We start from the raw sequence: 23,088 nt of genomic DNA on the forward strand, positions 1-23,088 counted from the left end.
CTGGGGAGAGGCACGTGAGGAGGCGGTGGCGTGAGGCGACTATGGCGGGAGGAATGAAAGTGGCGGTCTCTCCGGCAGTTGGTGCCGGGCCCTGGGGCTGGGAGGCCGGGGGCGGTGGGGCAGTGCTGCTGCTCCTGGTTCTCTCCGGCTGCTTGGTCTGCGGCTCAGGTACCGCCCGGGCAGCAGCTGCCAAGGGGGCGGGTGCCGAGGGGGTTATATTTAGAAAAGTGGGGAGTGTTCCCAGGCGCGGCGGGTTACTCTGCAGTGGGGCGGGTGTGCGCGAAGGAAGAAACCTAGTTGTCGGCTAATGGGCGTGGGCACTGATGGGTAAGGGCCTGGGGCGGCCTCGTGGAGCTACCCAGAGTGAGGAGGAGCCGGGAGCCTCTCGGCGGAGACCGGAAGGGAGGTCTGGACTGCTGCGTCGCGTTGCACGGGCCTCCTCGAGTTTCTTGGTTAAAAAGGAAGGAGACGGAGAACTGTGACGGGCAGACAGAGCTGTCAGTGGGAAGGGAGCATCCCATTCATTCCGCAAATTAGCAACACCTTCTGAGCGTAGATTCGGTTGGACTCTGGGCACGGGTGGCTGAACCGATAATTATGGTTCGCCGAAATGCAGTGATCTCTCATGTTTTCTGCGCTTGTAAGATTCTGGCTCCTACTGGCCCTGTAGAACGGACCTGGGGCTTTTAAATTCCCATATCGAAAAAAAAAAAAGATACAAGCACCATTTACCACCGAATAGGTTTCTTTTGGAAGCTTAATTCCTCAGGCAAACAAATGTGATATTTACTGCTGGATAATTGGCTTTGGGCTGGGATGACACTTTTCCTTTTACGCTTTAATCCAGAAATCCTAGAGTGTTTGAAAGAACTTCCGTCTGCCACTTGTCGTTAAATGCGAAACAGAAAAATAAGCGAGGGTTCCAAACCTCCACTGGAGGGAGTTGAAACTCACGGGGTTTAAGATAATTTTATCTTGTCAACACATACACTCCCTTACCTATCCCTTCGTTTGCTGCCTATCTCATGCTGTCACTTATAATTATCCTTAGCTGCAGTTTTAAGGTTGTTTCAGGATCCATAGATCTAGTTCCAAAGTGCAGCGTCCTTCTGAGAAATTTTTTTGGGGGGTGGAAGGGGTAGGTATCTAGGAAGGTACTTTTCTAGAGGCAGGGCCCAGAGTAACATTTGAAGGGCTGTTTATGGCCCGAATGAACTTGGGCCAGATGTTTATGCTCTAAAATGAGGTTGTGGATTGTGGGGATGGAAGAGAAAATATATGCAAAAATGTTCCTACATAGAGCTCAATCAGCAATCTCTAGCTTTCTTTAATTAGGAGGAACAGGGACTCGGCTTTAAAGAAGGGTAAACTCCAGGATGATCTTTGTTCTGTTGGCCTGATACAACATGTGGGTGGCAGCTACAACGTAACAATCATGTAATAGAGAAGAACTTTCTAAAAATCATAGGTACCTAAGGACAGAATGGAGTACTTCAAAAAGCAGGGAGTTCTTTCTCACTGGAAGTTTTTGAAAAACTTCATTATAAAAATAATGAGTTTATTTTAGACTACTTGTCAAGTACAATTACTATAAAGAAGTAGGAAAAACCCTCACTGTTTATTCAGCAGTGATCCATTTTAGCACACTTGCTTCTGGTCTTTTCCAACATGTTTTTAATTAAATAAATTTTTTTTTAATTGACAGTACATTCATATTTCTGTCAGCAATCCTGTTCTCTTCCCTGGAGGCCACCGGTTATTACCAGAGATAGTTTTCTCATTTGATTCTGTAGCATAAGCATTTTCTTATGTCATTTAAAATTCTTCATAGATGTTACTTTTACTTGTGTTCTAAGGAAAGATCATTTGTTTAACGTTTCTGAATTAAACATTTGGTTGGATATTTGTGGTGTTTCTGATTTTTAATTGTAAATAACACTGAACATCTTTGTAAGTTTTTATTGCATTTGGATTTTTTAAAGGATAGATTCTCAGAAATGGATTTATTAGATCAAAAGCTAAAATATATTTAAGATCCTTGAAACATCTTGCTAAAATACTTTCCTGAAATGTTGTGCCAGTTTACACCACTATCAGCAACATTTGCTTGTGACCCTTGCCAGCATTTGAGATTCTAGACTGTAACACTTTTGCTAATTTGTGGTATTTTAATGTACATTGCACTTCTTGGATTATTTGTGAGGGAGCATCTTTCAACTGTTCATTGGCTATTTAATTTTCTGTTTTGACTTTTGAATTTTTTCAAGTTGTGTCCTTTGTTCTTGGCTTATTTATTGTGATTACTATTTATTGTGATTTTTGTGTACTTTTAAAATCAACTTGTATAAACTTTTATGCATTAAGGATATATATATATTTATATTGGCTTATTTATCACAGAACTTTACTCCCTTTTATCTTTTTAAATAGAAGATTTGTATTTTTATGTGGTCACTTGGTTTTATTCTTTAGATTTATTTCCCTTGCTTTAATGCTTAACCCTCCAAAATTGAATTGATATTATTTTTTGTGGTACAATTTAATTTTTTATTTTACTTTTTAATCTATAATTATTGTTAACATTTGGTGTGAGATAAGGATCTAGATAGATTTTATTTTCCAAATAACCTGTCAGTTGTCCCAGCATCTTCATTGAATAATCCTTTGCTAAGCCCACTGATTTAAAATGTTAGTTTTTAAGGAAGATTTTAAGTATGAACTGGATTACCTCTTTACAGAAATGAATAGAGGCTACTTAAGAATTAGAAGAGGTTGTTTTTCATGACTTTATAGGATCCCTTCTGGTCCTCACATACTATGAATTCATTTTCATTACCTTAGATGTTAAATGATCAGTGTTGTTGATAGAAAAGCAGGTGGAATAGAAAAGCAGGTGGAAATAAGTTTGTAATGATCATAAGTAAATATGAAGTGATTAACCTTTGGGTAGCTGCTTTATGGGTAAATACAATAAGCACATTGTGATTCACTAAATTCCAAGAAGGCATTTTCTGAGAATAAGTAGATCTTTGGGCTCAGAAAACATTTTTCCTGAATGATTAATTCATTCTGCTTTTTAACATGCTGGCTAACTCACTTTAGAAAGAGAAGGAAAGGTGGTGTATGTCCTTTTCTATGGGACGTACAAGGTTCTAACATGAGCATTTTAGTAACTTGTATGTGTTTAAGGTCATTTGGTTTAGTTTTGTGTTTCTAACAACTTAAGCCATAGCTGGAGTGGTGATTGTTTCTACAGATTATCTAACCTTTTAGGCTGAACTGGAATATTTCAATGAATTTCCTATCAATGAATTTCCACAGATGTGACTGGCCATGGTGCTGATTTGTGTAGGAGGTTACTATTAGAAACATTTGTTTGTTTATTTATTTATTTACAGTTCTTTCCCTTGGATGGTGTGGAACTCTGGAAAAGGAAGAACTAGATTTTAAAAGGTGTTGCTTTTTGTAAAATAAGTTTATTTCTTTAGGAAAATGACATTGGAAAATTTAAAAGTTAGTTAAAAACACGATTGCCTTTTCTTGGCATGAAATTTGTCAAATGGCCTGTGCTAGTGACACATTCATTATTTGTATCTTACTATCCTCTTGAAAGTAATAGTGGGCTTAAAAAAGTACATTGTTATATTACTTGGTGCTGTGGGTAAGAAGGGGTTAATAAGTGTTAATCTTTTTAAAAAATTGTAAATACAGTGGTTTTAAGCTTCACATAACCTTACTCTCTTACAGTCTCCAGAAGAAAATAAACTCTTGATCCATATTTGTGAATAAGTATTCTTTAAGTATATTTGTGAGACAGATATCAACAGGATTTTAAAAAGGTTTCATTTTATGAAAGATAGGTTTGGAGGAAATCCAACTTAGTATTGGATTAAATCCTAGTAAAAAATTGATAGATAGGGTTTAGGACACACTACTCCAAAATATGGTACCTTGGCATATTGAACATTTTAAGTTGAGGGAATTTGAGAAAACAGCAGAAGCAGGAAGGTCACTCTGACCTCCCCCCTTTTGCCCTTCTTCCCCGAAGCAGGTCATAAAATCCTCATGTGAGAGGTGCTCTTCCTATACCTGGAGGAAAGGAGCCTGCTTATTGCCGAAGACAAAGGGACCCCAAGAAGAATCCTAAGAAACAGGCCTTGCTCAGTTTCTCCCAGTTCCCCACAATTACTTCATACTCATAAACCTGACTTGTTTCTCTAGGATTGTCTACTCTTCATCAAACCCAGCATAAAAGTACATAGATCTCACATTTTTGGGGGTTCATTTCCTTTTGAAGGCTTTTGTGTCACGCAAAACATTAAATAAATTTGCTGTTCTCCTGTTAATCTGTCTTTGTCAGTTTATTTTTCAGACCCAACCAAGGAAGAGGGTCAAGGAAAACTTTTTCCTCCCCTACAATATCAAGACTGAATTAAAAAGAAAAAGTTGAGATATAATTCACTTAGCTAAACTCCACCCTTTCAGTGGCTTTTAGTACACTCACAAGGTTGTGCAACCATCACCATTGAATACTTCCAGAATATTTTCATCCTTCCAAAATGAGACCCCATACACCTTAGCATTCACTTCCCATTCCTTTCTCCTCCCAGCCCCCGACAACCACTAATCTACTTTGTCTCTGTGGATTTACCTATTCTGGACATTTCCTATAAATGGAATTATTCAATATGTGGTCTTTTTTTGGTCTGGATACTTTCAGTTGCTGTAATGTTTTCAAGGTTCATCCACTGTAGTATGTATCAGTACTTTGATGGCTGAGTAATATTCCATTGTATCGCTATACTACATCTTGTTTAGCCATCAGTTAGCGGACATGTGGGTGTCCACTTTCTGGTTCTGCATATTGCTGCTATGAACATTTGTGTACAAGTTTTTGTGTGAACATTATGTTTCAATTCTCTTGGGTATACATAGTGGAATTGCTGGGCCATGTAATAACTCTGTTTAACTTTTTGAGGAACTGCCAAACTGCTTTCCAAAGAGGCTGCACCATTTTACATCCCCCCTAGCAATGTATGAGGGTTCCAGTTTCTCCACATTCTAACACTTGGTGTTGTCCTAGTGAATGTGAAGTGGTTTTTCATTGTGGTTTTGATTTGCATTTTCCAAATGACTAATGATGTTGAGCCTCTTGTCATGTGCTCATTAGCCATTTGTGTATCTTCTTTGGGGAAATGTCTATTCAAATCCTTTGCCCATTTAAAAAATTGGGTTATTTCTCTATTGTTGAATTGTAGTAGTTCGTTATGTATTCTGGATACTAGACCCTTATCAGATATATGACTCGTAAATATTTTCTCCCATTTTGTGGATTGTCTTCACTTTCTTGATAGTGTCCTTTGAAACAAAAGTCTAAAATTTTTATGAAGTCTGATTTATCTGTGTTTCCTCCCTTTGGTTTTCATATTTTGTATAGCATATCTATATGTTATATATCTATTTGTGTCATATCTAAGAAACCATTGCCTAATCCAAAATGATGAAGATTTACACCTGTGTTTTCTTCTAAGAGTTTTACAGTTTTTGTTCTTACATTTCGGTTTAAGGCTGACTTTAACTTCAAGATTCATCTTAGCTTCACCCTAAAACCATTTTGGATCGGTGGGCATCACTGCCTTTTTTGTGTGTGTAACTTTGGCTTTTTAAGGTTTGGTTGAGGGGTATGTGTGTGTATTTAGTTTATTTAAATCTACACACTTTTATACTAAGAACCAGAGAGATAAGTAAGTTTCCACTTAGAATAGCACTCAGTAAATTGGTAAGTATAATATAGAAAGAACTCAAGGAAAAGTTATTTAAATGTTTTGTGGTAAAGAAGGTAGCTCGCACAGCTTGGTCGGGAAGATGCAAAGAAGTGGTCACTTTAAAACCTTAAATTAGCTGAGATTGAATACAACACTTCTGAGGGAGAGAATGAATCTTCTGTTTTGGTAAAACCAAAGGGACTGCATGTATTCATTGGCTGTTCTTAAAACTTGAAACAAGACAGCTGGAAAAGCAACTTGGCAATATTTTAGTATCTACTTAAAAGTGCTCTGCATAGGTACAAAATGTTGCCAGTTTTGTTCATCCAGCTGTGGAAAGGGATAGAGAAAAGCACCAGATGGGTTTACTTTAGCTATGCCTTTATAATGGAAGCAGGACCTGTGTGAGTCTCATTTAAGCTATTTACTGTTTGTGAGACTTTTGGGTAAATTCATTTTTCTTAAACATCAGTTTCCTTATTTGTAAAATAGGGATTATGAGAGTGCCTACCTCATAGCATTGTTGGGATGGTTGATGAAACAGACAGCCTACTGCCTGTCTTAATATAACACTTAATAGTAGCTTTTGTTACTATTCTGGGTTAGTGACTATTTGTAACACTTAAATAAATTTGCCTTTTTTCTTGTTTCTTGTTTCTCAGTCATTGACATTTTAATCCCAACTTGAAGAAAGCGGTCAGTTTAATTCTTTTTATGAAATGAGTTATTAAGTTGTTATTTTTAATTCTTATTTCCTTTCTTTGCATAAAGCTGGAATTGATGTAAACGTGGTCATGCTTCAGGAATCCCGAGTTTATAATATGATCACTAGGCAACAATTCTGTTATAGAAATGTGCTTATCCCAAAGTGGCATGATGTATGGACACGGATACAGGTAATAATTTGGAGGCCCTTGGCAGGGGCAGCTTCTGTGAATCTTTGTCTGTCTGTATTAGTGAGTACTTTGATGTGTTTCTTTTCTTTCACACATAATTTTAAAAAAGTATTAACAACCTTGGTAGGGTTGAGATGATCCTGAATTGTGTTTTCATCAATAAGTATTTATGGCTGCTTTGTGTTCCTCTCTCTCTTCCTTTAAGTATCTTACAAAACTTGGCCCTGAGGTTGAACTTCCTTCCTCCTTTCCCCAAAGAAACTGCTTCCTTCTCTTGCCCTCTCTTTTAGACACACACACACACACACACACACACACACACACACCCCTCTACACACCTCTGTCTTTTTTGAAGGCCTTATGCCTTCTTTGGCCTGGAAACTGTTGTGTGCCTGTCAGGATGTAAACTCTTTTTTTTGTTAAATTTTTTTTTTTGTATTGGGGAATATTGGGGAACACAGTATGTTTCTCCAGGGCCCATCAGCTCCTAAGTCCAGTCGCAGTATTCAATCTTTAGTTGCAGGGTTCGCAGCCCACGCATTTCATGTGGAAATTGAACCGGCAACCCTGTTGAGAGCTAGCGTTCTAACCAACTGAGCCATCTGGCTGCCCCACTGGAAGCTCAGCGGCAGCTCATTGTCTTCAATCTAGTTGTGGAGGGCACAGCTCACTGGCCCATGTGGGAATCGAACTAGCAACTCTGTTGTTCAGAGATCACGCTCTGACCGGCTGAGCCATCCGGCTGCCCCAGGATGTAAACCCTTGCCTTGCTGCTCTTATTTTGATTCTACACAAGATGTTTCAAAAACCCCTCAAGTTTCCCCTTGATGGAATGACTTTGGTCTCATTTGTTTCATAACACTGTTAAGCCACCTGGCAAGCCAGATTACCTGGCTATAATAATGATTGAACAAAATGAGTCCTTTTGGAAGTACTGCTGCTGCTATAAGCAAAGTTACTGATAAGGGCATTTGTTGTTCACATCAAAAACATAAGGGTGGGCTTGTGGGTTTTTTTAATTCTCTTGTTTTATTGTCTGATATAAAGATCATATTCCATCTGGGGCAAATTATAACCAACATTTACCCATAATCAGTGATTTGTGACAAAGGGTTGAATTGCTCAGCCTGTCATTACGGGAAACATTTTTGGGGCTGTTTATGCCTGGTAATTTTCTTAATATTCTAGATCCTTGCTTTATATGATCTCTCACAAATAGCTGTCTTGATAACCCTTTCAGCTTGGAAGTCCCCTCCCCACCCCATCTATGTTCTGTCCTAATAGTAGATTCAGATCATGTTAATAACAAGGCATTCTAACAGCTAACTCTGTGTCCCATGTGCAATGTTTTTTCCCCAATTATGTTTTAGCTGCTGCATCTCTCTTTCTCATAAGGTTTGTAGAAAACTAGTACCATTTCTGATTCAGATACATACTCTAAAGTTTTTTTAAAAAATTGTATTTGTGAAAATTTTAAATTACTACTTCCTTTTTTCTCATCCTGATTTTATTCATGTTACAGATCCGGGTAAATAGTTCCAGATTGGTACGAGTCACCCAGGTGGAAAATGAAGAGAAACTGAAGGAGTTAGAGCAGTTTAGTATCTGGAACTTTTTTTCCTCCTTTTTAAGAGAGAAATTGAATGATACCTATGTTAACGTGGGTCTATACAGCACAAAAACCTGCCTCAAAGTTGAGCTCATAGAGGACGACACCAAATACAGTGTCACTGTGTTCCGCAGTAAGTTTCACCTCTGCTTTTCTGATAGATTCTGTAGTGAGAAGGGACTGAGCTTTGGAGGGTATAATTAGTGAGACAAAGAAGTCAGCCCAAGACAATTCCATTTTGGTTTTGATTATAACCTGAGTACACCACTGCTCCAAACAGTTTAGAGACTCCACCCCACATAAAACCTTTTAGGCCTAGAATTGAGACTTCATCTTAGATCATTCTGAGTACCTCCTTATCTCGAATTGTGAAGATGAATATTCCTAATACTTCAATGGCCCTGACCTGATATTCCTAGTATTCTTTAGAGTAACAAAGGTACATTTCTGTTTCTGGGCACTTTTAGACACAGATAGATGTCCTGAAATGTACAGGTCTACATTTGAAGACATGAATGCTTAAACAATAAAAACTGAAGAAAAGTAGAACTGACTATTAATACTTCACAAGTAAAAAGTATTTGTGGAACCATAAATAAATATGAAGATCACTGCAGTTTACGGCTTATTCAGTACAACTAGGAGAAGATTTCCTGTCTCTGAATGTAAGAAAGTTTCACAGAGGGGCTAGGTCATTATCCTGTGGAATTCTTTATGACTTGGTTTCTCCTTGTTACTACCCAGGGTCCTGTGTTAGTAGTAGAAATATTCTTGGGTTTTGCTACGAAATAGTTTGTGCCCTTCTAATTGTCCTAGAATTCCATAGTTCTTTGGTTCGATGGGAGTGGCCTGTTTTTTTGGTTTCCTTTTACATTTTCTGATCCCTCTTGCTCCTGTTCTGTTTGTGGACCTCCCCTAGACTTAGAGCTCTTGAATGTGAAAGCTGTGGGAGCATCTGGTGTGCCACTAAGGCCTCTGCTTGGGCCCCTGGTCCTGGGTGACATGTGTTTGAGTGTAGGCTTTTCCAACACAGTGGTTGTGCAGCGAAAGGAAGTAAGTGGTGATGCGGAGTAAGAAAAGCAGCCAGTTAGAGAACAACAGAGGGCCCTGACCCAAAGTTCTGGGTAAATCTGCTGAATCCTAGCCTGTGAAGGACTTAAGGCTTGAAAGACAAATTGGTAGAGACCCCTTGTGGGCAATTGCATGAAGTGCTGATGGCACTATGCCTGGCTCTGTCCGAAGGAAAGCTTGGTTTCTTTTAGCCTTAGTGTAGGGAGTCAAAATAAAAATAAGATCTTAGGGAAGTACAGGTTAGACAGAGATCTAATTGCACTTTCTCTTTAGAAGGTGTCCAGGCTTTGTGTGGAATTTACAATGCTGTCTAAGAGGGCTGTTTGCATTTATTTTATTGGATGACCAATGATGCCAACATTGCCTTTTATTCTATACAGTTGTTCCGCCTTATCCATGGCTTCGCTTTTCTGTGGTTTCAGTTACCTGCGGTCAACCTCTGTCTAAAATATTAAATGGGAAATTCCGTAAATAAACAATTTAATAAACAATTTATAAGTTTTAAATTGCACGCCATCCTGAGTAGTAGTGTGATGAAATCTCGAACTCTCCAATCTGGAGGCAAATCATCCCTTTGACCAGTGTATCCATGCTGTATACGCTGCCCTCCCATTAGTCACTTAGCAGCCGTCGGGGTTATCAGATTGATTGTCACCGGTGATTGTGCTTATGTTCAAGTAACCCTTAGTTTACTAACTAGTAGCCCTAAAACACAAGAGTAATGATGCTGGTGATTTGGATATGCCAGAGAGAAGCTATAAAGTGCTTCCTTTAAGTGAAAAGGTGAAAGTATTGAGTTAATAAGGAAAGAAAAAAAATTGTGTACTGAGGTTGCTAAGATAAATGGTAAGAATGAATCTTCTATCCATGAAATTGTGAAGAAGGAAAAAGAAATCTGTTCTAGTTTTGCTGTTGCACCTCAAACTGCAAAAGTTACAGATATAGTGCGTGATAAGTGCTTCGTTAAGATGAAAAAGGCATTAAATTTGTGGGTGGAAAACATGAACAGTAAATGTGTTCCAATTGATGGCAGGCAGTGTGTTGCACCAGAGGACATTGAGCCTGTATTCAGTAAGGGATCCTCAGAAATGAGTGACCACATTCACATAACTCTTATTACAGTATATGGTCATAATTATTTTATTGTTAATCTTTTACTGTGCCTGATTTATAAATTACACTGTCATATATGTATGTGTGTGTGTGTGTGTGCATATATATATATGCACACACACACACACACACATACATACAGGGTTCAGTACTATCCACATACGAGGTGTGATCAAACAATACGGTGAATGTTTAAATAAAAAAAAAATTTATTACTGTAAAAGACATTGCCATTAATCCCCTTCAATACCCCCCGCTCCCTTGCTTCAAACACACTTTTCCCACTGTTCTTGCCACTTTCTGAAGCAGTTCTGGAAGTCCTCTTTTGTGAGTGTCTTTAATTGCACTGTCGTAGCTGCCTGAATGTCCTGAATCATTTTGACTTTGGGGAAGAGCCAGAAGTTGCACGATACCAGATCCAGTGAATAAGGTGGATGAGGACACACCATAATGTTTTTATTTGACAGAAATTGCCATATATAAGAAGCGATGTGTGATAAGAAGCGTTGTCAAGATGGAGGATGATTTACGGCACACTTTAAAACACACCTTCTCTCAACCGTAGCTCACACCCGACTGACTGCACCGAGCAAGTTGAAACTTGTCAAACTCTGTTACTAAGGTTCAACATGCTGCTTCCCGTATTGAAGATCCCTGCCGTTACATTGGATGGCACTCAGCAGCAGCATTCACCGTATTTTGTGATCACAACAGAAAGGGTCCATGTCACACGTTGCTTCCGGTACGGTAATTTCTGTCAAATAAAAACATTAGGGCGTGTCCTCATCCACCTTATTCACCAGATCTGGCACCGTGCGACTTCTGGCACTTCTCCAAAGTCAAAGTGACCATGACAGGTAAACATTTTGAATTGATTCAGGACATTGAGGCAGCCAAGACAGGGCAACTAAAGACACTCACAGAAGAGGACTTCCAGAACTGCTTCAGAAAGTGGCAAGAACAATGGGATAAGTGTGTTCAAAGTGAGGGGGAGTATTTTGAGGGCAATGTGTCTTATACTGTAATAAATTTTTTTAAAATTCAAACATTCACTATTTTTGTGATCATACCTCATTTATAGTATATAGAGGGTTCACTACTATCCACGGTTTCAGGTATCCACTGGGGGTTTGGAATGTATCCCCCATGGATGAGGGGGGAACTACTATACTGCCTTAAACTGTTTGGTTCCCCTATTAAGCAGAAGTCTCTATTTATTTCAGGATTTGACCCCAAACTCTTCCTCGTTTTCCTACTTGGACTTATGTTATTTTTTTGTGGAGACTTGCTAAGCAGGTAGGTTCCAAGGCTAGAGTGCGGAATGATGAGGCTTAGAGCCACCCTGCTTGACTTTTATCATAAAAAGAAGTGCTGCCATTCCCTTTTCTAGAACCTTTATGGCTAGGCCATTGTCTGCTTGGGTGATTTTTAAAAATACTTGAATATGTGTTATGATTTTTTTTCTTGTATAGAATACTACAAGAGTGACAGTAATACAGATTGACAATAATGAAATCCCCCCATTGGGTTGACCCCTCTTGTGATGGGATTTAGCCAACAAATCATCCACTCTTGCCACCATTAGAAATAATGTGTTAAGTCCTTATTTTTACTGGACTATGTGTTGATAAGTTTCATGCCTTCAGAGGTAAAGAAACAGGCATGAACTACTTAATTCATTTCATGTCTTTAGGAGCCTACTAGCTAAGCTAGGTGAAACTGACATGTACAAATATAAAGAAAACATAGATAACTAAACAAACATTAAACAAAGGTAGAATCAACATTAACTTTATATGCAAGTGAAAAGAGTATCTGTGGAGTAGTGAATGTAAGATTAACAGCTGGAGTTTGAAGTTGAACTGGAGTGAGATTGGTGGTAGTTCCTTCTTTTGGGGATCTTAAGAGAAACTCACAGTGAGGGAGGAATAGCTAGAGAGTCTGGACTAGGAGTAGGAGCTCTCTGTTCTAGGCCCTGTGTTTGGTTTATCCTGCTGGGTAATCAGTTCAGTTCTAGTTTCCAGTCTCCACGAGCGCAGTATTCTTGTCCCTTTCTTCTCTCCAGAGAAGCTATACAGTTCCTCAGAAGAAAGATTCTTATTAAAAATTGGGTTGGGCGAGATGCTGAGGATGGGAGTGGGAGACTAAGCAGAGGTTTATTATTGGGATATATTCGAGGGGACCTCCTTGATACTGATCCTCATAATCTGGCAGCAGCTGCATTGTACCCATCTCTTCAGTTTTCTGACCTCAAGTTTTGGGCAAATACCTGCTCTAATCTTGTATTTTTTTCCTTATCTTTTGGCATAGTGTGAACAATGCCATGTGTGAAGAATACACACACAGTCATGAAATACATTTTCTCTTTGCAGAAGCCAAATCTTCTACTATTCCACTGGGATAAGTGTAGGAATTGTGGCCTCTCTGCTAATCATCATTTTCATACTGTCCAAGTTTATGCCCAAGGTAAGTAGCAGAATACTCATGTAGTTAGGATGAGCTTGGATAGTTGAAGGACTGTTTTGGATAATGTTACAGCACTGAAAATTTGCGTTGGTGGCTGATAAGCCAGTATCCTATTCTTTCTTTGATTCAGAAAGGTACTTTCCGTGATGAACCCTGGAGCCTGATTACATACAAACTCTCGCTTTTTATTTAAAATTCTATGCTCATTGGGGGATTAAACTTTTTCCTGTTTGCTAATAACATAGTCAAGCTTTTAAATTATTTAGCATCTCATTTTCTCATTTTTCTTTTCAGACTGTACTATTTTAAATATAAAGGACATCTTTTTAAGAGAGATGATTTTTAGTAGATTGAATTTATTTTTTTAATCACAGTTCCATTTTGCTTTTATGTATGGAAAGCCTGTTGTAACTTTTGTGCTTTCACTTCTACTCTGTCTTAGAAAAGTCCCATTTACATCATCCTGGTAGGAGGCTGGTCCTTTTCGCTGTACCTCATTCAACTAGTATTTAAAAATTTACAAGAGATCTGGAAGTGTTACTGGCAGTATCTTTTAAGTAAGTGTTGTTGGTTTTGTTTTCCGTTTTATATGTTTATAGGCTGTTTTAGTTAATGTGCTCATGTTGCTTAAGGAGTTTAATGATCCATGACATTTTACTAACTTTTAGGAATCATAGTTCTTCATTTATTTCTATCCCTTCTACAGTTGTCACCTTCTCCTAAATTAGAATGATGTTGCTAGGGAGAAGACTTTAATTTGTTGGTGTTGATAAGTACACCTTTCTTTACACAATAGGCATCTTTCTGAAAAGCTGTAAATTTTCTTTATTGATATAATCATATTTTAAATAACATTTGAACACCTTAAGAAATAAAGAACTGCAGTGAATCTTAGCTATAAAGCAAGAATCCTTTGTATGTACAGATAGTAACTCTTAATATACCCTTTGAGAGGTGATTAATCTGAATTTTCATATATTGGGTTTTTTAAATAGACTATTCTAGAGTTGTTCAACATGTAGCAGTGCTACATTTGAATCAAATAAATTTGGGACAACAGAAAAGATAGAAGATTCAAGAGACAAATATATCTGAATAATGAAAAAAAGTGAATAACTGAGTAAAAGTCTTGTCCATTTTCCTGGTACAATAGGTGCTATATAGTGAATTTACTGCTGCTCCCCACACAAGTTTTTTTTACCTGTTATTGATGAAAAAGAATGTCTTCTGATAACTCTTGTCATAGGCTATGTCCTTACAGTCGGATTCATGAGTTTTGCAGTCTGTTACAAATACGGGCCCTTGGAGAATGAACGAAGTATCAACCTCCTGACCTGGACCTTGCAGCTGACGGGCCTGTGTTTCATGTATTCTGGTATCCAGATACCACACGTTGCCCTCGCCATTATCATCATCGCCCTGTGTACTAAGAACCTGGAGTACCCTGTTCGGTGGCTGTACATCACCTACAGGTGACTGAAAGACAATGTAGCTATTGAAACGTGCCATGTAGGATGCAGTTGCAGCAAAAGGATACAGAAGTGTTGACCTGTGAGCCTCTTTGTTAATGAAAATTTATTGTATTTTTGCTTCTGCTTTTGTTCCTTCCTGAATCTCTTTTTTTAGACTCTGTATGGACATGTTTATAATTGTATTCCAGTCATTTTATATAAAAGTATCCAGTAAAGTGTCATGTGTTCCTGTTACCACTAGGTGGTGCAAAGTATATTACTTTTATATCACATGCCTCAGGTCACCTGGTTTCAGATTATTTCACATTGGCTCTCAGATTGCTCTGGGAGTCCTAGTCTTAATTTAAAATGTAAATCATAACATGTTATCACCTTTTATAGTGAAGGAATGGTTACAGGTTCTAAGGTTGTCCGTGGTTGTTCTATTACAGATAGTCAAGATGATTCCTTCAGTTTGGGAATCCAAGTTAATGGACCACAATCTTATACGATCGTTTTCTTGTCATTTTTCCAGTTACTGGAAAATAAATATTTTATCTATCATTTATTGGAAAATAAGTGACTTTATTCACATTAGTGAATAATATTGACTACTCTGACTTGGCACTTGTAGTCTAACCTGTCAAGAGTACATTATAAGGATATCTGTGGAAAGAAAGGTGGGAGTGATGACTGTTCACGTTCAGGCTCTCAGCTGTATGGTTGGCCCACTGAAGGGAACTAGAGGTGAGGGTGGACACAGATTACTGATTAATGATTCATGGTGTTATTTTGGTGAGTACAGAAAGATGTGTAAGGCAACAGAAAAGACTGTCCCCCCTCGTCTCCTGACAGAAGAAGAGTATCGGATACAAGGAGAGGTGGAGACCCAAAAGGCTTTAGAGGAGCTTCGAAAATACTGTAACAGTCCAGACTGCTCTGCTTGGAAGACTGTTTCTCGAATCCAGTCTCCAAAGAGGTAAACTGTTGGACAGATATGCCAAGCATCTCTTAGGGTAATTGTGACCTTGAGTTTTAACAGAGATCATACTTCTAGATAGTCATTTTGTAGTTGTGGCTTTATTTTCCTGTTCATCTAGGAAAATTAAGAGAAAAGTGTGTATATCATATATTAAGCACTATCCTGTTTTTTTGGTTCCCTAAGGAACTACGTACTCTAGCTTTGGTTGTAGCATTGAGATGAGAAGACTCCAGTACCATATTAAGTTTCCCCTCGGATAGTTTTGCATTGCTCTCTGAGTGTTTTTTTTTCTTTTTCTTTTTTTTGTGGGAGAGAGGGGGTGGGTTTTTCTTTTTTCTTTTCCTTTTTATTTGGGAAAATAAAATATCATTTTATTCACCAATGAATATGTGAAGTTTCAGTTTGGAATCCTGATGGCATAAAGTTTATAGGACCATAAATGAATGTGTAATGACCCTTAATCTTCTCTTATCAGGATTCTGGCTGACTAAAGGAACCTTAGCACTTCCATAACTAAAATGGATAGGCTTGTGCTTATCAAGCAGGATGGGGTTGCAGGGGATGTTGGCCTATGATCCCAGCTTTCCTTTGTTCCTTATGTCTTGCTTTAGTCGTTTTAACTGCCAGAGTAAGGATAGGGATGTTGGCTAGATGATAATAATTTGAGCTGTGAGCATATCCAGGGTTTCAGTTTATTCTTATTTTGAAAGAAAACCAGAAAGGACAGAAGATTCCTAATGAGTATTATCTTCTCTTTTCTAGATTTGCTGACTTTGTGGAAGGTTCTTTTCACCTCACACCAAATGAGGTTTCTGTCCATGAGCAGGAATATGGATTAGGAAGCATCATTGCCCAGGATGAAATCTATGAAGAAACATCCTCTGAGGAGGAGGACTCAGTTTCTCGCTACCCCACTATCATGCAGAACAACTTCCTGACTTAGGGGGTGGTCAGTTATTTTTATGTGGACTGGCTTGGTACCTTGATGGTCCATATCGCATGTGTTGTGCAATTGCTTCTCAGCTCTTTGAAACAGAGTGAGATAGATAGTGCAGAAATTCCCCCACTGAAATTAGAGGCCTGAATAGGCCTCCCTCTGGAAATGATCTTGGTGTTCTCTGTGGGATCTCTGAGGAATGAGAAGGGATAAAATAATGAATGCTTCCCATTGGTTAAGCTGTCAGCGTGCCTTTATGTTTCCAAAGAAACTGGATGAGCATAGCTAGCACAGCATTCTAGCTTCTCTTTGAAAATTGATTCAGTCGTGGCATTTCTGCCACTGTGGCTGGCACTCAGAAGTGAGAACTGTTATACGTGCAGTAATGCTTTCAGACTATAGGCTACGTCTTCCAGAGAGGAATCCACAAATCTGAGCCTCCTTCACTTCTGCTTTTATTTCAGTGACTAGAATTATCCTTGTTTTAAGAGGAAAATAGGTTTTTATTTGTTTGTGTTATGTTTTAAAATGTAAAGAAACTCACGTTTCTTTACATTTAAAATGAATATATGTTTTAAAATGTAAGAAACTCATGTTCCAGAACCAGCAAATACTCCAGAGTGACTAGCCCCACAGGCCCCTACGTATTTATTAATATGGATTCTCCATTAAAACCCCAGAAGCTGTTGTGTTGAGCTCTGAATTAGTTCTCACACATATGATATTCTAAGTTCTGTGTGCTTTTAGGAACATGTCTGTAGGCTCTTCTGTAGGGATGGTCCATTGGGCTTTTTATTATTTCAACGTTCAATTCCATCTTAAAAATACATTTGCATTCTTTCTTTCCCATTTGTCCTTTCCCCTTTGCCTTTTCATGTAGGGTCTGTTCCCTTACCTGTGAAGTGTGTACGATTCAGAGTTTGTTTCATTTCTTATATTATCTTCCACTTGGTTTTTAGCATTATTCCTGCTATTTAGGAGAAATGATCTTATTTAGGAAATTTAAATGCTTTTTACAGGTCCTTCGTTTTTCTTGTCAGTGGGTCACATATCTGAGTTTCTGTGGAATCAAGAAACGGTCTTCTTTTTCCTTCCCTTCCTTTGTCTACCCATTCTTCCTATTCCTTCCAGACTTGCCTTACCACCTATGCTCTTGCCCCATGAAATCTGCTAATCTATATGCCCTGAAACTATGAAGTTTCTTGATACAACATACAAGTTGCAGCTATGTAGCTGCCACAGTTTTCATTGCCAGGAAATAGACTTCCAGGTAATCTTCATGCCTTTGGAGGCTCATTCAACCAGCAGGATCAGGCACATTTTCCCATGAGTTTATTATACTTCTTTGCAATTCCATTTCTAATCAGAGATTTATGCAGCCTTTTATTACAGTGGCATTGGTTTCAGATTCTTTTGCCATTGGAAACTACCCTTATAAACCATCAATGCCATTTATGAGGGAGCAAATTCCCAAGTCTCTGTCATTAGCTTGGTTCTGTCTTGGTGATCTTCACCCTCATACCTTCCTCCAGGGAGAAAGCTATAATTACTCCAGCTCGGAAGATAGAAACTGATGGCAAGACTGTAGCATTAGACTTACTGGCTTACCATGATTATAGAGAAGGCAGATGATTTTTCAAAAAGCCTTAATAACTCTTTCAGACCAGCCATTTAGCAGATAATTTTGAAAGGCCCTGGGCTCCATTACTGACTTCTAAAATGTCAGCTCTGAGACTTCCCTCTAGGTGGCCAGTTGGTTATTTCCAGCAGTGTTCCCCACAGCTTTAAATTGTCCTAAAGTGACAACTACTTCAATCGGCAGCAAATAGACGTAGCGTAGAAAATGAAAAATAAGCAGTATTTGGGCAGATGCTGTGTGTTAAAGTTGCAGGGTAAAGGAGCTTTATATAGGAAAACCTTTACGCCCTTGTGAATTATGTACATGGTAAACTTTTATCCCTCTACAAAGAACTGTTAAGACCTCTGGAATATACTATTGTTGTCTTTATTTACAGAAGTTGAGACCTAGGATATTTGAGCATAAGTTGATTTGAAAAAATGATTCAACTGTACAAGTGGTCTCAGATTCCCTTGAGACTTTGGTGCCTTCCCCCAAATAGCTACTTAGGGAGGTGGTAGCTTGCCTCCAGGGTGACTTTTCCTGACATGTCCGTATTTCAGTGAGAAAGCATTGTGAGGTAGGGAAAGCTTCTCCTCTTTTTCTGTTTAGTAAACTTGTGAAATACGGTTTCCATCTTAAGACCAGTTTTATTCACTGTGTTTGAATTTGGGTGAGTAAAATCAAGCTCAGTTTATTCCGTACTTCCCGCCTGGTAGCTGGAGACTGAACTGTAGACAGTAGAGATTGCAGTGGGTCCTGCAGCGCGAGATCTGCTTTGAGACAGTGAAGGACAGTGCCTCTGGTGTGCTGCGTGTCCTTGCCCTGCCTGCCTGTGTGGCTCTTCCCCAGATGCTTCCAAGCCTCCGTGTGCCCGGAGATTGCTTGACTTCGGAAACCTTCTTTAGAAGCTGCTCTTGTCTCCCTGTTGGCTACTTAGTCTGCTGGCTCAGTCACTACTTGAGGCCCCCATTTAATTTTCTCTGGCAGTTACAGCTCTTGCAATTTCAGCATAGTCTCATGTCTCAGACTGACCTCATCAAGAAGGATTGAAGGTATCACTGTGGAGTTAGCCGAACGTTGGAGCCATGTTTGCTGCCATGTCAGCATCTTGCTCTGCAAACGTCAAGCTGTAAATTGGCCCTAGGGCCTCAGGGACTCATTGGCATCGGAAATCTATTGCCTCTAATCGGTCTGACCAAGTTGTGTAGGGCATGTCTCCCATTAATGGGAATACAAGAGCCAACTGGCCTAAAACACCTCCCTTTCACTTTCCCACTCAGATTGCTTTCATGAGACCAATGAACAAAAATAAGGAAAATTTAGCAACTTTGATACCTTCTAATAAGAAATTCCTATCAGCCACTTCCTCTCACCAAAACTAGTTTATTTCTTCCCCCAAATTCATGACTTTTATGTCTGTGCAAAGGGGATTTTGCTGGTAATAGTTACATTATAGTTCCAATGTTCCATTTTGTGCTAATACATCCCTGTGGAGGTCCTAGCCCTCTCTTCATTGACTGTTCCCTACAACCCAATCTCCACTTGGCACATACAATAGAGGTTTGATGAATGATAGGACCCAAATAGACCAGACGGTCCCCCAAGGCCCTGATATCCATAAAAGGCTTGGGAATGGATTATGCAATTGTCCTTAATCTTTTTGTTGTTCTAGAAAAAAAGATGGGCTCAGATGGATGCCTGCGTAAAAATGGTTCCTCGCTGTGTACTTAACAACTTTTCTCTGAATTGAGTAGGAAAGTTGAAGTAGGAGGAAAGGAAATTAAATGTCCTTTTAATATTCCTTTGGACTCAGATCTGACATACGAGATGATAACCTATATTGAAATGCCAAGAATTTTATCTGAACCAAGGAGAGGACAGTTTGACAGATTTATTATGCCTTCAACTTACATAGGCATTGTAACCAAGTAATAAACATAAAAATAGCCATTGCACAAGGCATAACCTTTTGCTTTTTTGATACAGCAGAAGTAATTTTTTTTAGGGAAACCTGTGCAATGGTGGTGATCTGGTGGTGTCTTGCTAACTTAGCTTATGAATTCAGTTGCTGTAGAGTTGGATTCTAGATGGCTACTATCTTGAAAAGGTTCTTCGGTGCCTTATGTGATGGGAGCCAGAGCCTGCTAGGAATAAACAACACAGATTCATGGGAACATCAACGTAGAGCTTTTGTGGGGATGGGAATGGCACACAGCCTCTCAAAATGTGAGGCTTTGGGCTTCCACACCCTAACCCATGTGTCATCTTCCCCTTTACAATCTTGACATTGAGTTAAAAATGGTGAAATCACCTTCTCCCAAGTTTACTAGAGATGAGTGAGTATTAGAACTGTTACAAGCCTGCACTTGCCTCAGTTTTCCATTTTTCGAGAGTTGCTGATGAAATAGCAGGGGTAAGGAATTACTGGGTAAGTTTTAGCCTATGGGTAATGCCTTAGTGTTATTTGAAAAGATTTGTCATTTATATTTAAAATAAATGTTCATGAATGTTTGAAAGGAACAAAATGATCAGGGATGACTCTTTGCCATGAGTCTTATTTTCAGTCTTTTCTGTAAGAAAAAATAACGATGTTATATATTTTTTCACTTTTATTGTACAACTTTGTAAGTAATCCCAATTTTAATAAAGTTTTATAGTGGTTTCTCTTAATGAACATGTACTTTTCTTGTTTGGATTTCTTGTTCTCAGGTAATCAGCAATTTGCTCCTCAGTTTCATCTTTCTAATGAGATGGTTTCACATGCCATCTGCTTTCTTTTTTTTCATAACCACTGCTGCCCATCCTGGGTCTGACTTGCTCTACTTCCATCCCTGGACTTGATCATTTCCCAGGATGCCAGATCTCTAGGGGTGTTCTTGCAGGAGTAGCAGGTTGTACCACTGTTCTGTCTCTTAGGAAAAACAATGTATATGCTACTCCTTCTCCAGGGAGCTACGCTGTACTTTAGTTCTTTAATATTTTTTTTAATGGCATAAAGTATTTGTTTTATATCTCCACTAGGGCGAGGGGAAGACCTGTGGATCCAGCTGTGAAATGCCCGCCAAAGAACTTTGTGTAGGATAGAAGAGGGAGCAGGGCTGTCGTGAGCATTAGGGGCCACGGAATAAAAACTTCAATTATGTCTAGGCCCAGCTTCTGTAGTAGGAGTCTGGAACCTTCCGTCTTTCATGTTTTGGCCGTTTTCTTTGCTCCGAGAATCTGTTATAGCATTTGCATTAATTCTGTACTTTTCTTATTTGTTTAGACTGCATGGAAATCCATTGTCCATTTCTCAAAGATGGTGAAGGAAGAAAACAGGATGTGGATCAATGGAAATTAACGTAGATGAATGCACACTAATGGCATCTTTTTTCCTCTCCCTTCTATGACTATACTAAGTAAATAAGAGACACAGATGGTCATTAATGGCTGAATTAATAAAAACTTAAAGTGTGATTGCCAGGTGTGCTTTTATCCCCAAAAACGTCATAGGGTTTTAGGGAGGATTAAAAAAAAGGCGTTTAAAGCAGTTCTCAAACTTTAACATTCATAGGAAACATCTGGGAGCTTGTTAAAATGCAGACTTCTGATTCAGTAAGTCTGGGTTGGGGCCCAAGATTCTGCATTTCTAATAAGCTCCCAGGGGATTCAGATGCTGCTGGTCTGGGGACCTCACCTTGAATAGTGAGAACATAAAACATTTGCTTGTTGCCTGGCACACAGGAAGTACTTGATTGATGCTGTTACTAATTGACACCAGATCATTTGTGAGAGTCAGGAAAACCCTGTACTACCACAGCCTCCCAACTCGGTCAGAAATCACAAAAGGATTTAGAATTCTTTCTCTCTCTCTCTCTCTCTCTCTCTCTCTCTCGCTCTCTCGCTCTCTCGCTCTCTCGCTCTCTCGCTCTCTCGCTCTCGCTCTTCTCTATTGAAGTATAATTTATATACAACAAAATTCACCAGTTTTAAATTTTGCTGAGTTTTGACAAATGGAGACAGTTGTGTAATCACCACCACAATCATGATACGGGGCATTTCCATCACCCCAAAAACTTCACTCATGCCCCTACACGGACTAGAAATTGTAATGGGGGAAAGAGGAAGGGGGTTTCAGAGTCAGTGGAGGAAGATACACAAGCTCCAGTGGCTTCAGCTTTGGGGAGCAGGAGACCATCATCCTGCACCCCACCTCCCACGCCTCCTCCCCACCTCAGGAATGCTTTGACAGGTCTTGAATCCCAGCTGAGTTGGATGTGTATTTCATACCTTGTTAATTTAGAGTGACCTACTCATTCCAGTTTGCCCAGAACTCGTAGTTTTAACGCTCACATTCCTGTGTCCAGGGAACTCATCTCAGGTCCCAGTCACACCAGGACTGTTGGTCACCCTAGCTGTGATATTTATGCCATTGTTTCTAAGCCTGAGCATGCCGTCTCATTTTAGAGTCACTTCTCTTGTAGGCACATAGTAGGCACTCAATAAATGAGTGAATGAGTGGACACACAGATAAACTCAGTTGTAGGCGGCTGCAGATTCCTGGCCTGGGAAACAGGAGACCTGGGTTCTGGCCCCAGCTCTGTCAGGTTTGCTATGGTGTGTTCCTGGGAAAGTGGTTTCTCACTCTGGGTCTGTTTGTTTCCTCCAGTGTAAAATGGAATCTGTTGTCAGTTCTGCCTCCGACACTGATACTACTCTACCTATATATGGGATTATGTTCTGATGTCATGTCCACTCAGCTTTTTCTCTTTTCCTTGCCGTTCCCCCCTTCAAATATATATAGTAGATCAATAAATTATGTAAGGGCAGGTTGATAATGGAACTGCTGATGGGCCAGGCTTATGCAGAGTGCTTTTGCGAAACAATAGAGCTTGGACCTTGAACCAAGCAGCTGTGACTGGGAGTTGGAGAATCACGTCTCTATCTTCAGCTAAGTGTCTGTAATTACCTAATTTGCCATTTGTGCATGCCTGGGAGGGAGAACGGTGGGCAGAGAGCCTACTGTTTAGGAATTTCCCTGGGTGGATGAAGGGGTATCCTGGAAAATAGAATTTTATAAGCTTTTGTCTGTCAGAAGCAGATATTTCCAGCTGGCCTAGTGTCCGGGAAAGAGGCTCTCAGGGTCTTATTCAGTATCTGAGCACAGAATAAGGACTAAAATTAGAAGTATCTGGACT

At 39.3% G+C, this 23,088-nt stretch overlaps 1 protein-coding gene across 2 annotated transcripts; it reads left to right on the plus strand.

Moving 5' to 3' along the window:
• Nucleotides 1–20,581, plus strand: NEMP1 (nuclear envelope integral membrane protein 1). Of its 2 annotated transcripts, none has more exons than XM_074325548.1 (9): nucleotides 1–168; nucleotides 6,537–6,661; nucleotides 8,184–8,403; nucleotides 11,678–11,750; nucleotides 12,827–12,920; nucleotides 13,363–13,477; nucleotides 14,182–14,392; nucleotides 15,177–15,350; nucleotides 16,116–20,581. In XM_074325548.1, exons 1-9 carry the CDS (start codon nucleotides 42–44, stop codon nucleotides 16,294–16,296), a joined length of 1,320 nt encoding a protein of 439 aa, XP_074181649.1. In that variant the 5' UTR covers nucleotides 1–41; the 3' UTR covers nucleotides 16,297–20,581. The 2 variants fall into 2 exon arrangements, with proteins under 2 accessions (XP_074181649.1, XP_019597985.1); XM_019742426.2 differs by having other exon boundaries at nucleotides 2–168; nucleotides 14,167–14,392.
• The last annotated feature ends 2,507 nt before the right edge of the window (nucleotides 20,582–23,088 follow it).

The sequence above is a fragment of the Rhinolophus sinicus genome, linkage group LG02 (genome assembly GCF_036562045.2).
Source record: "Rhinolophus sinicus isolate RSC01 linkage group LG02, ASM3656204v1, whole genome shotgun sequence".
NCBI lineage: Eukaryota > Metazoa > Chordata > Mammalia > Chiroptera > Rhinolophidae > Rhinolophus > Rhinolophus sinicus.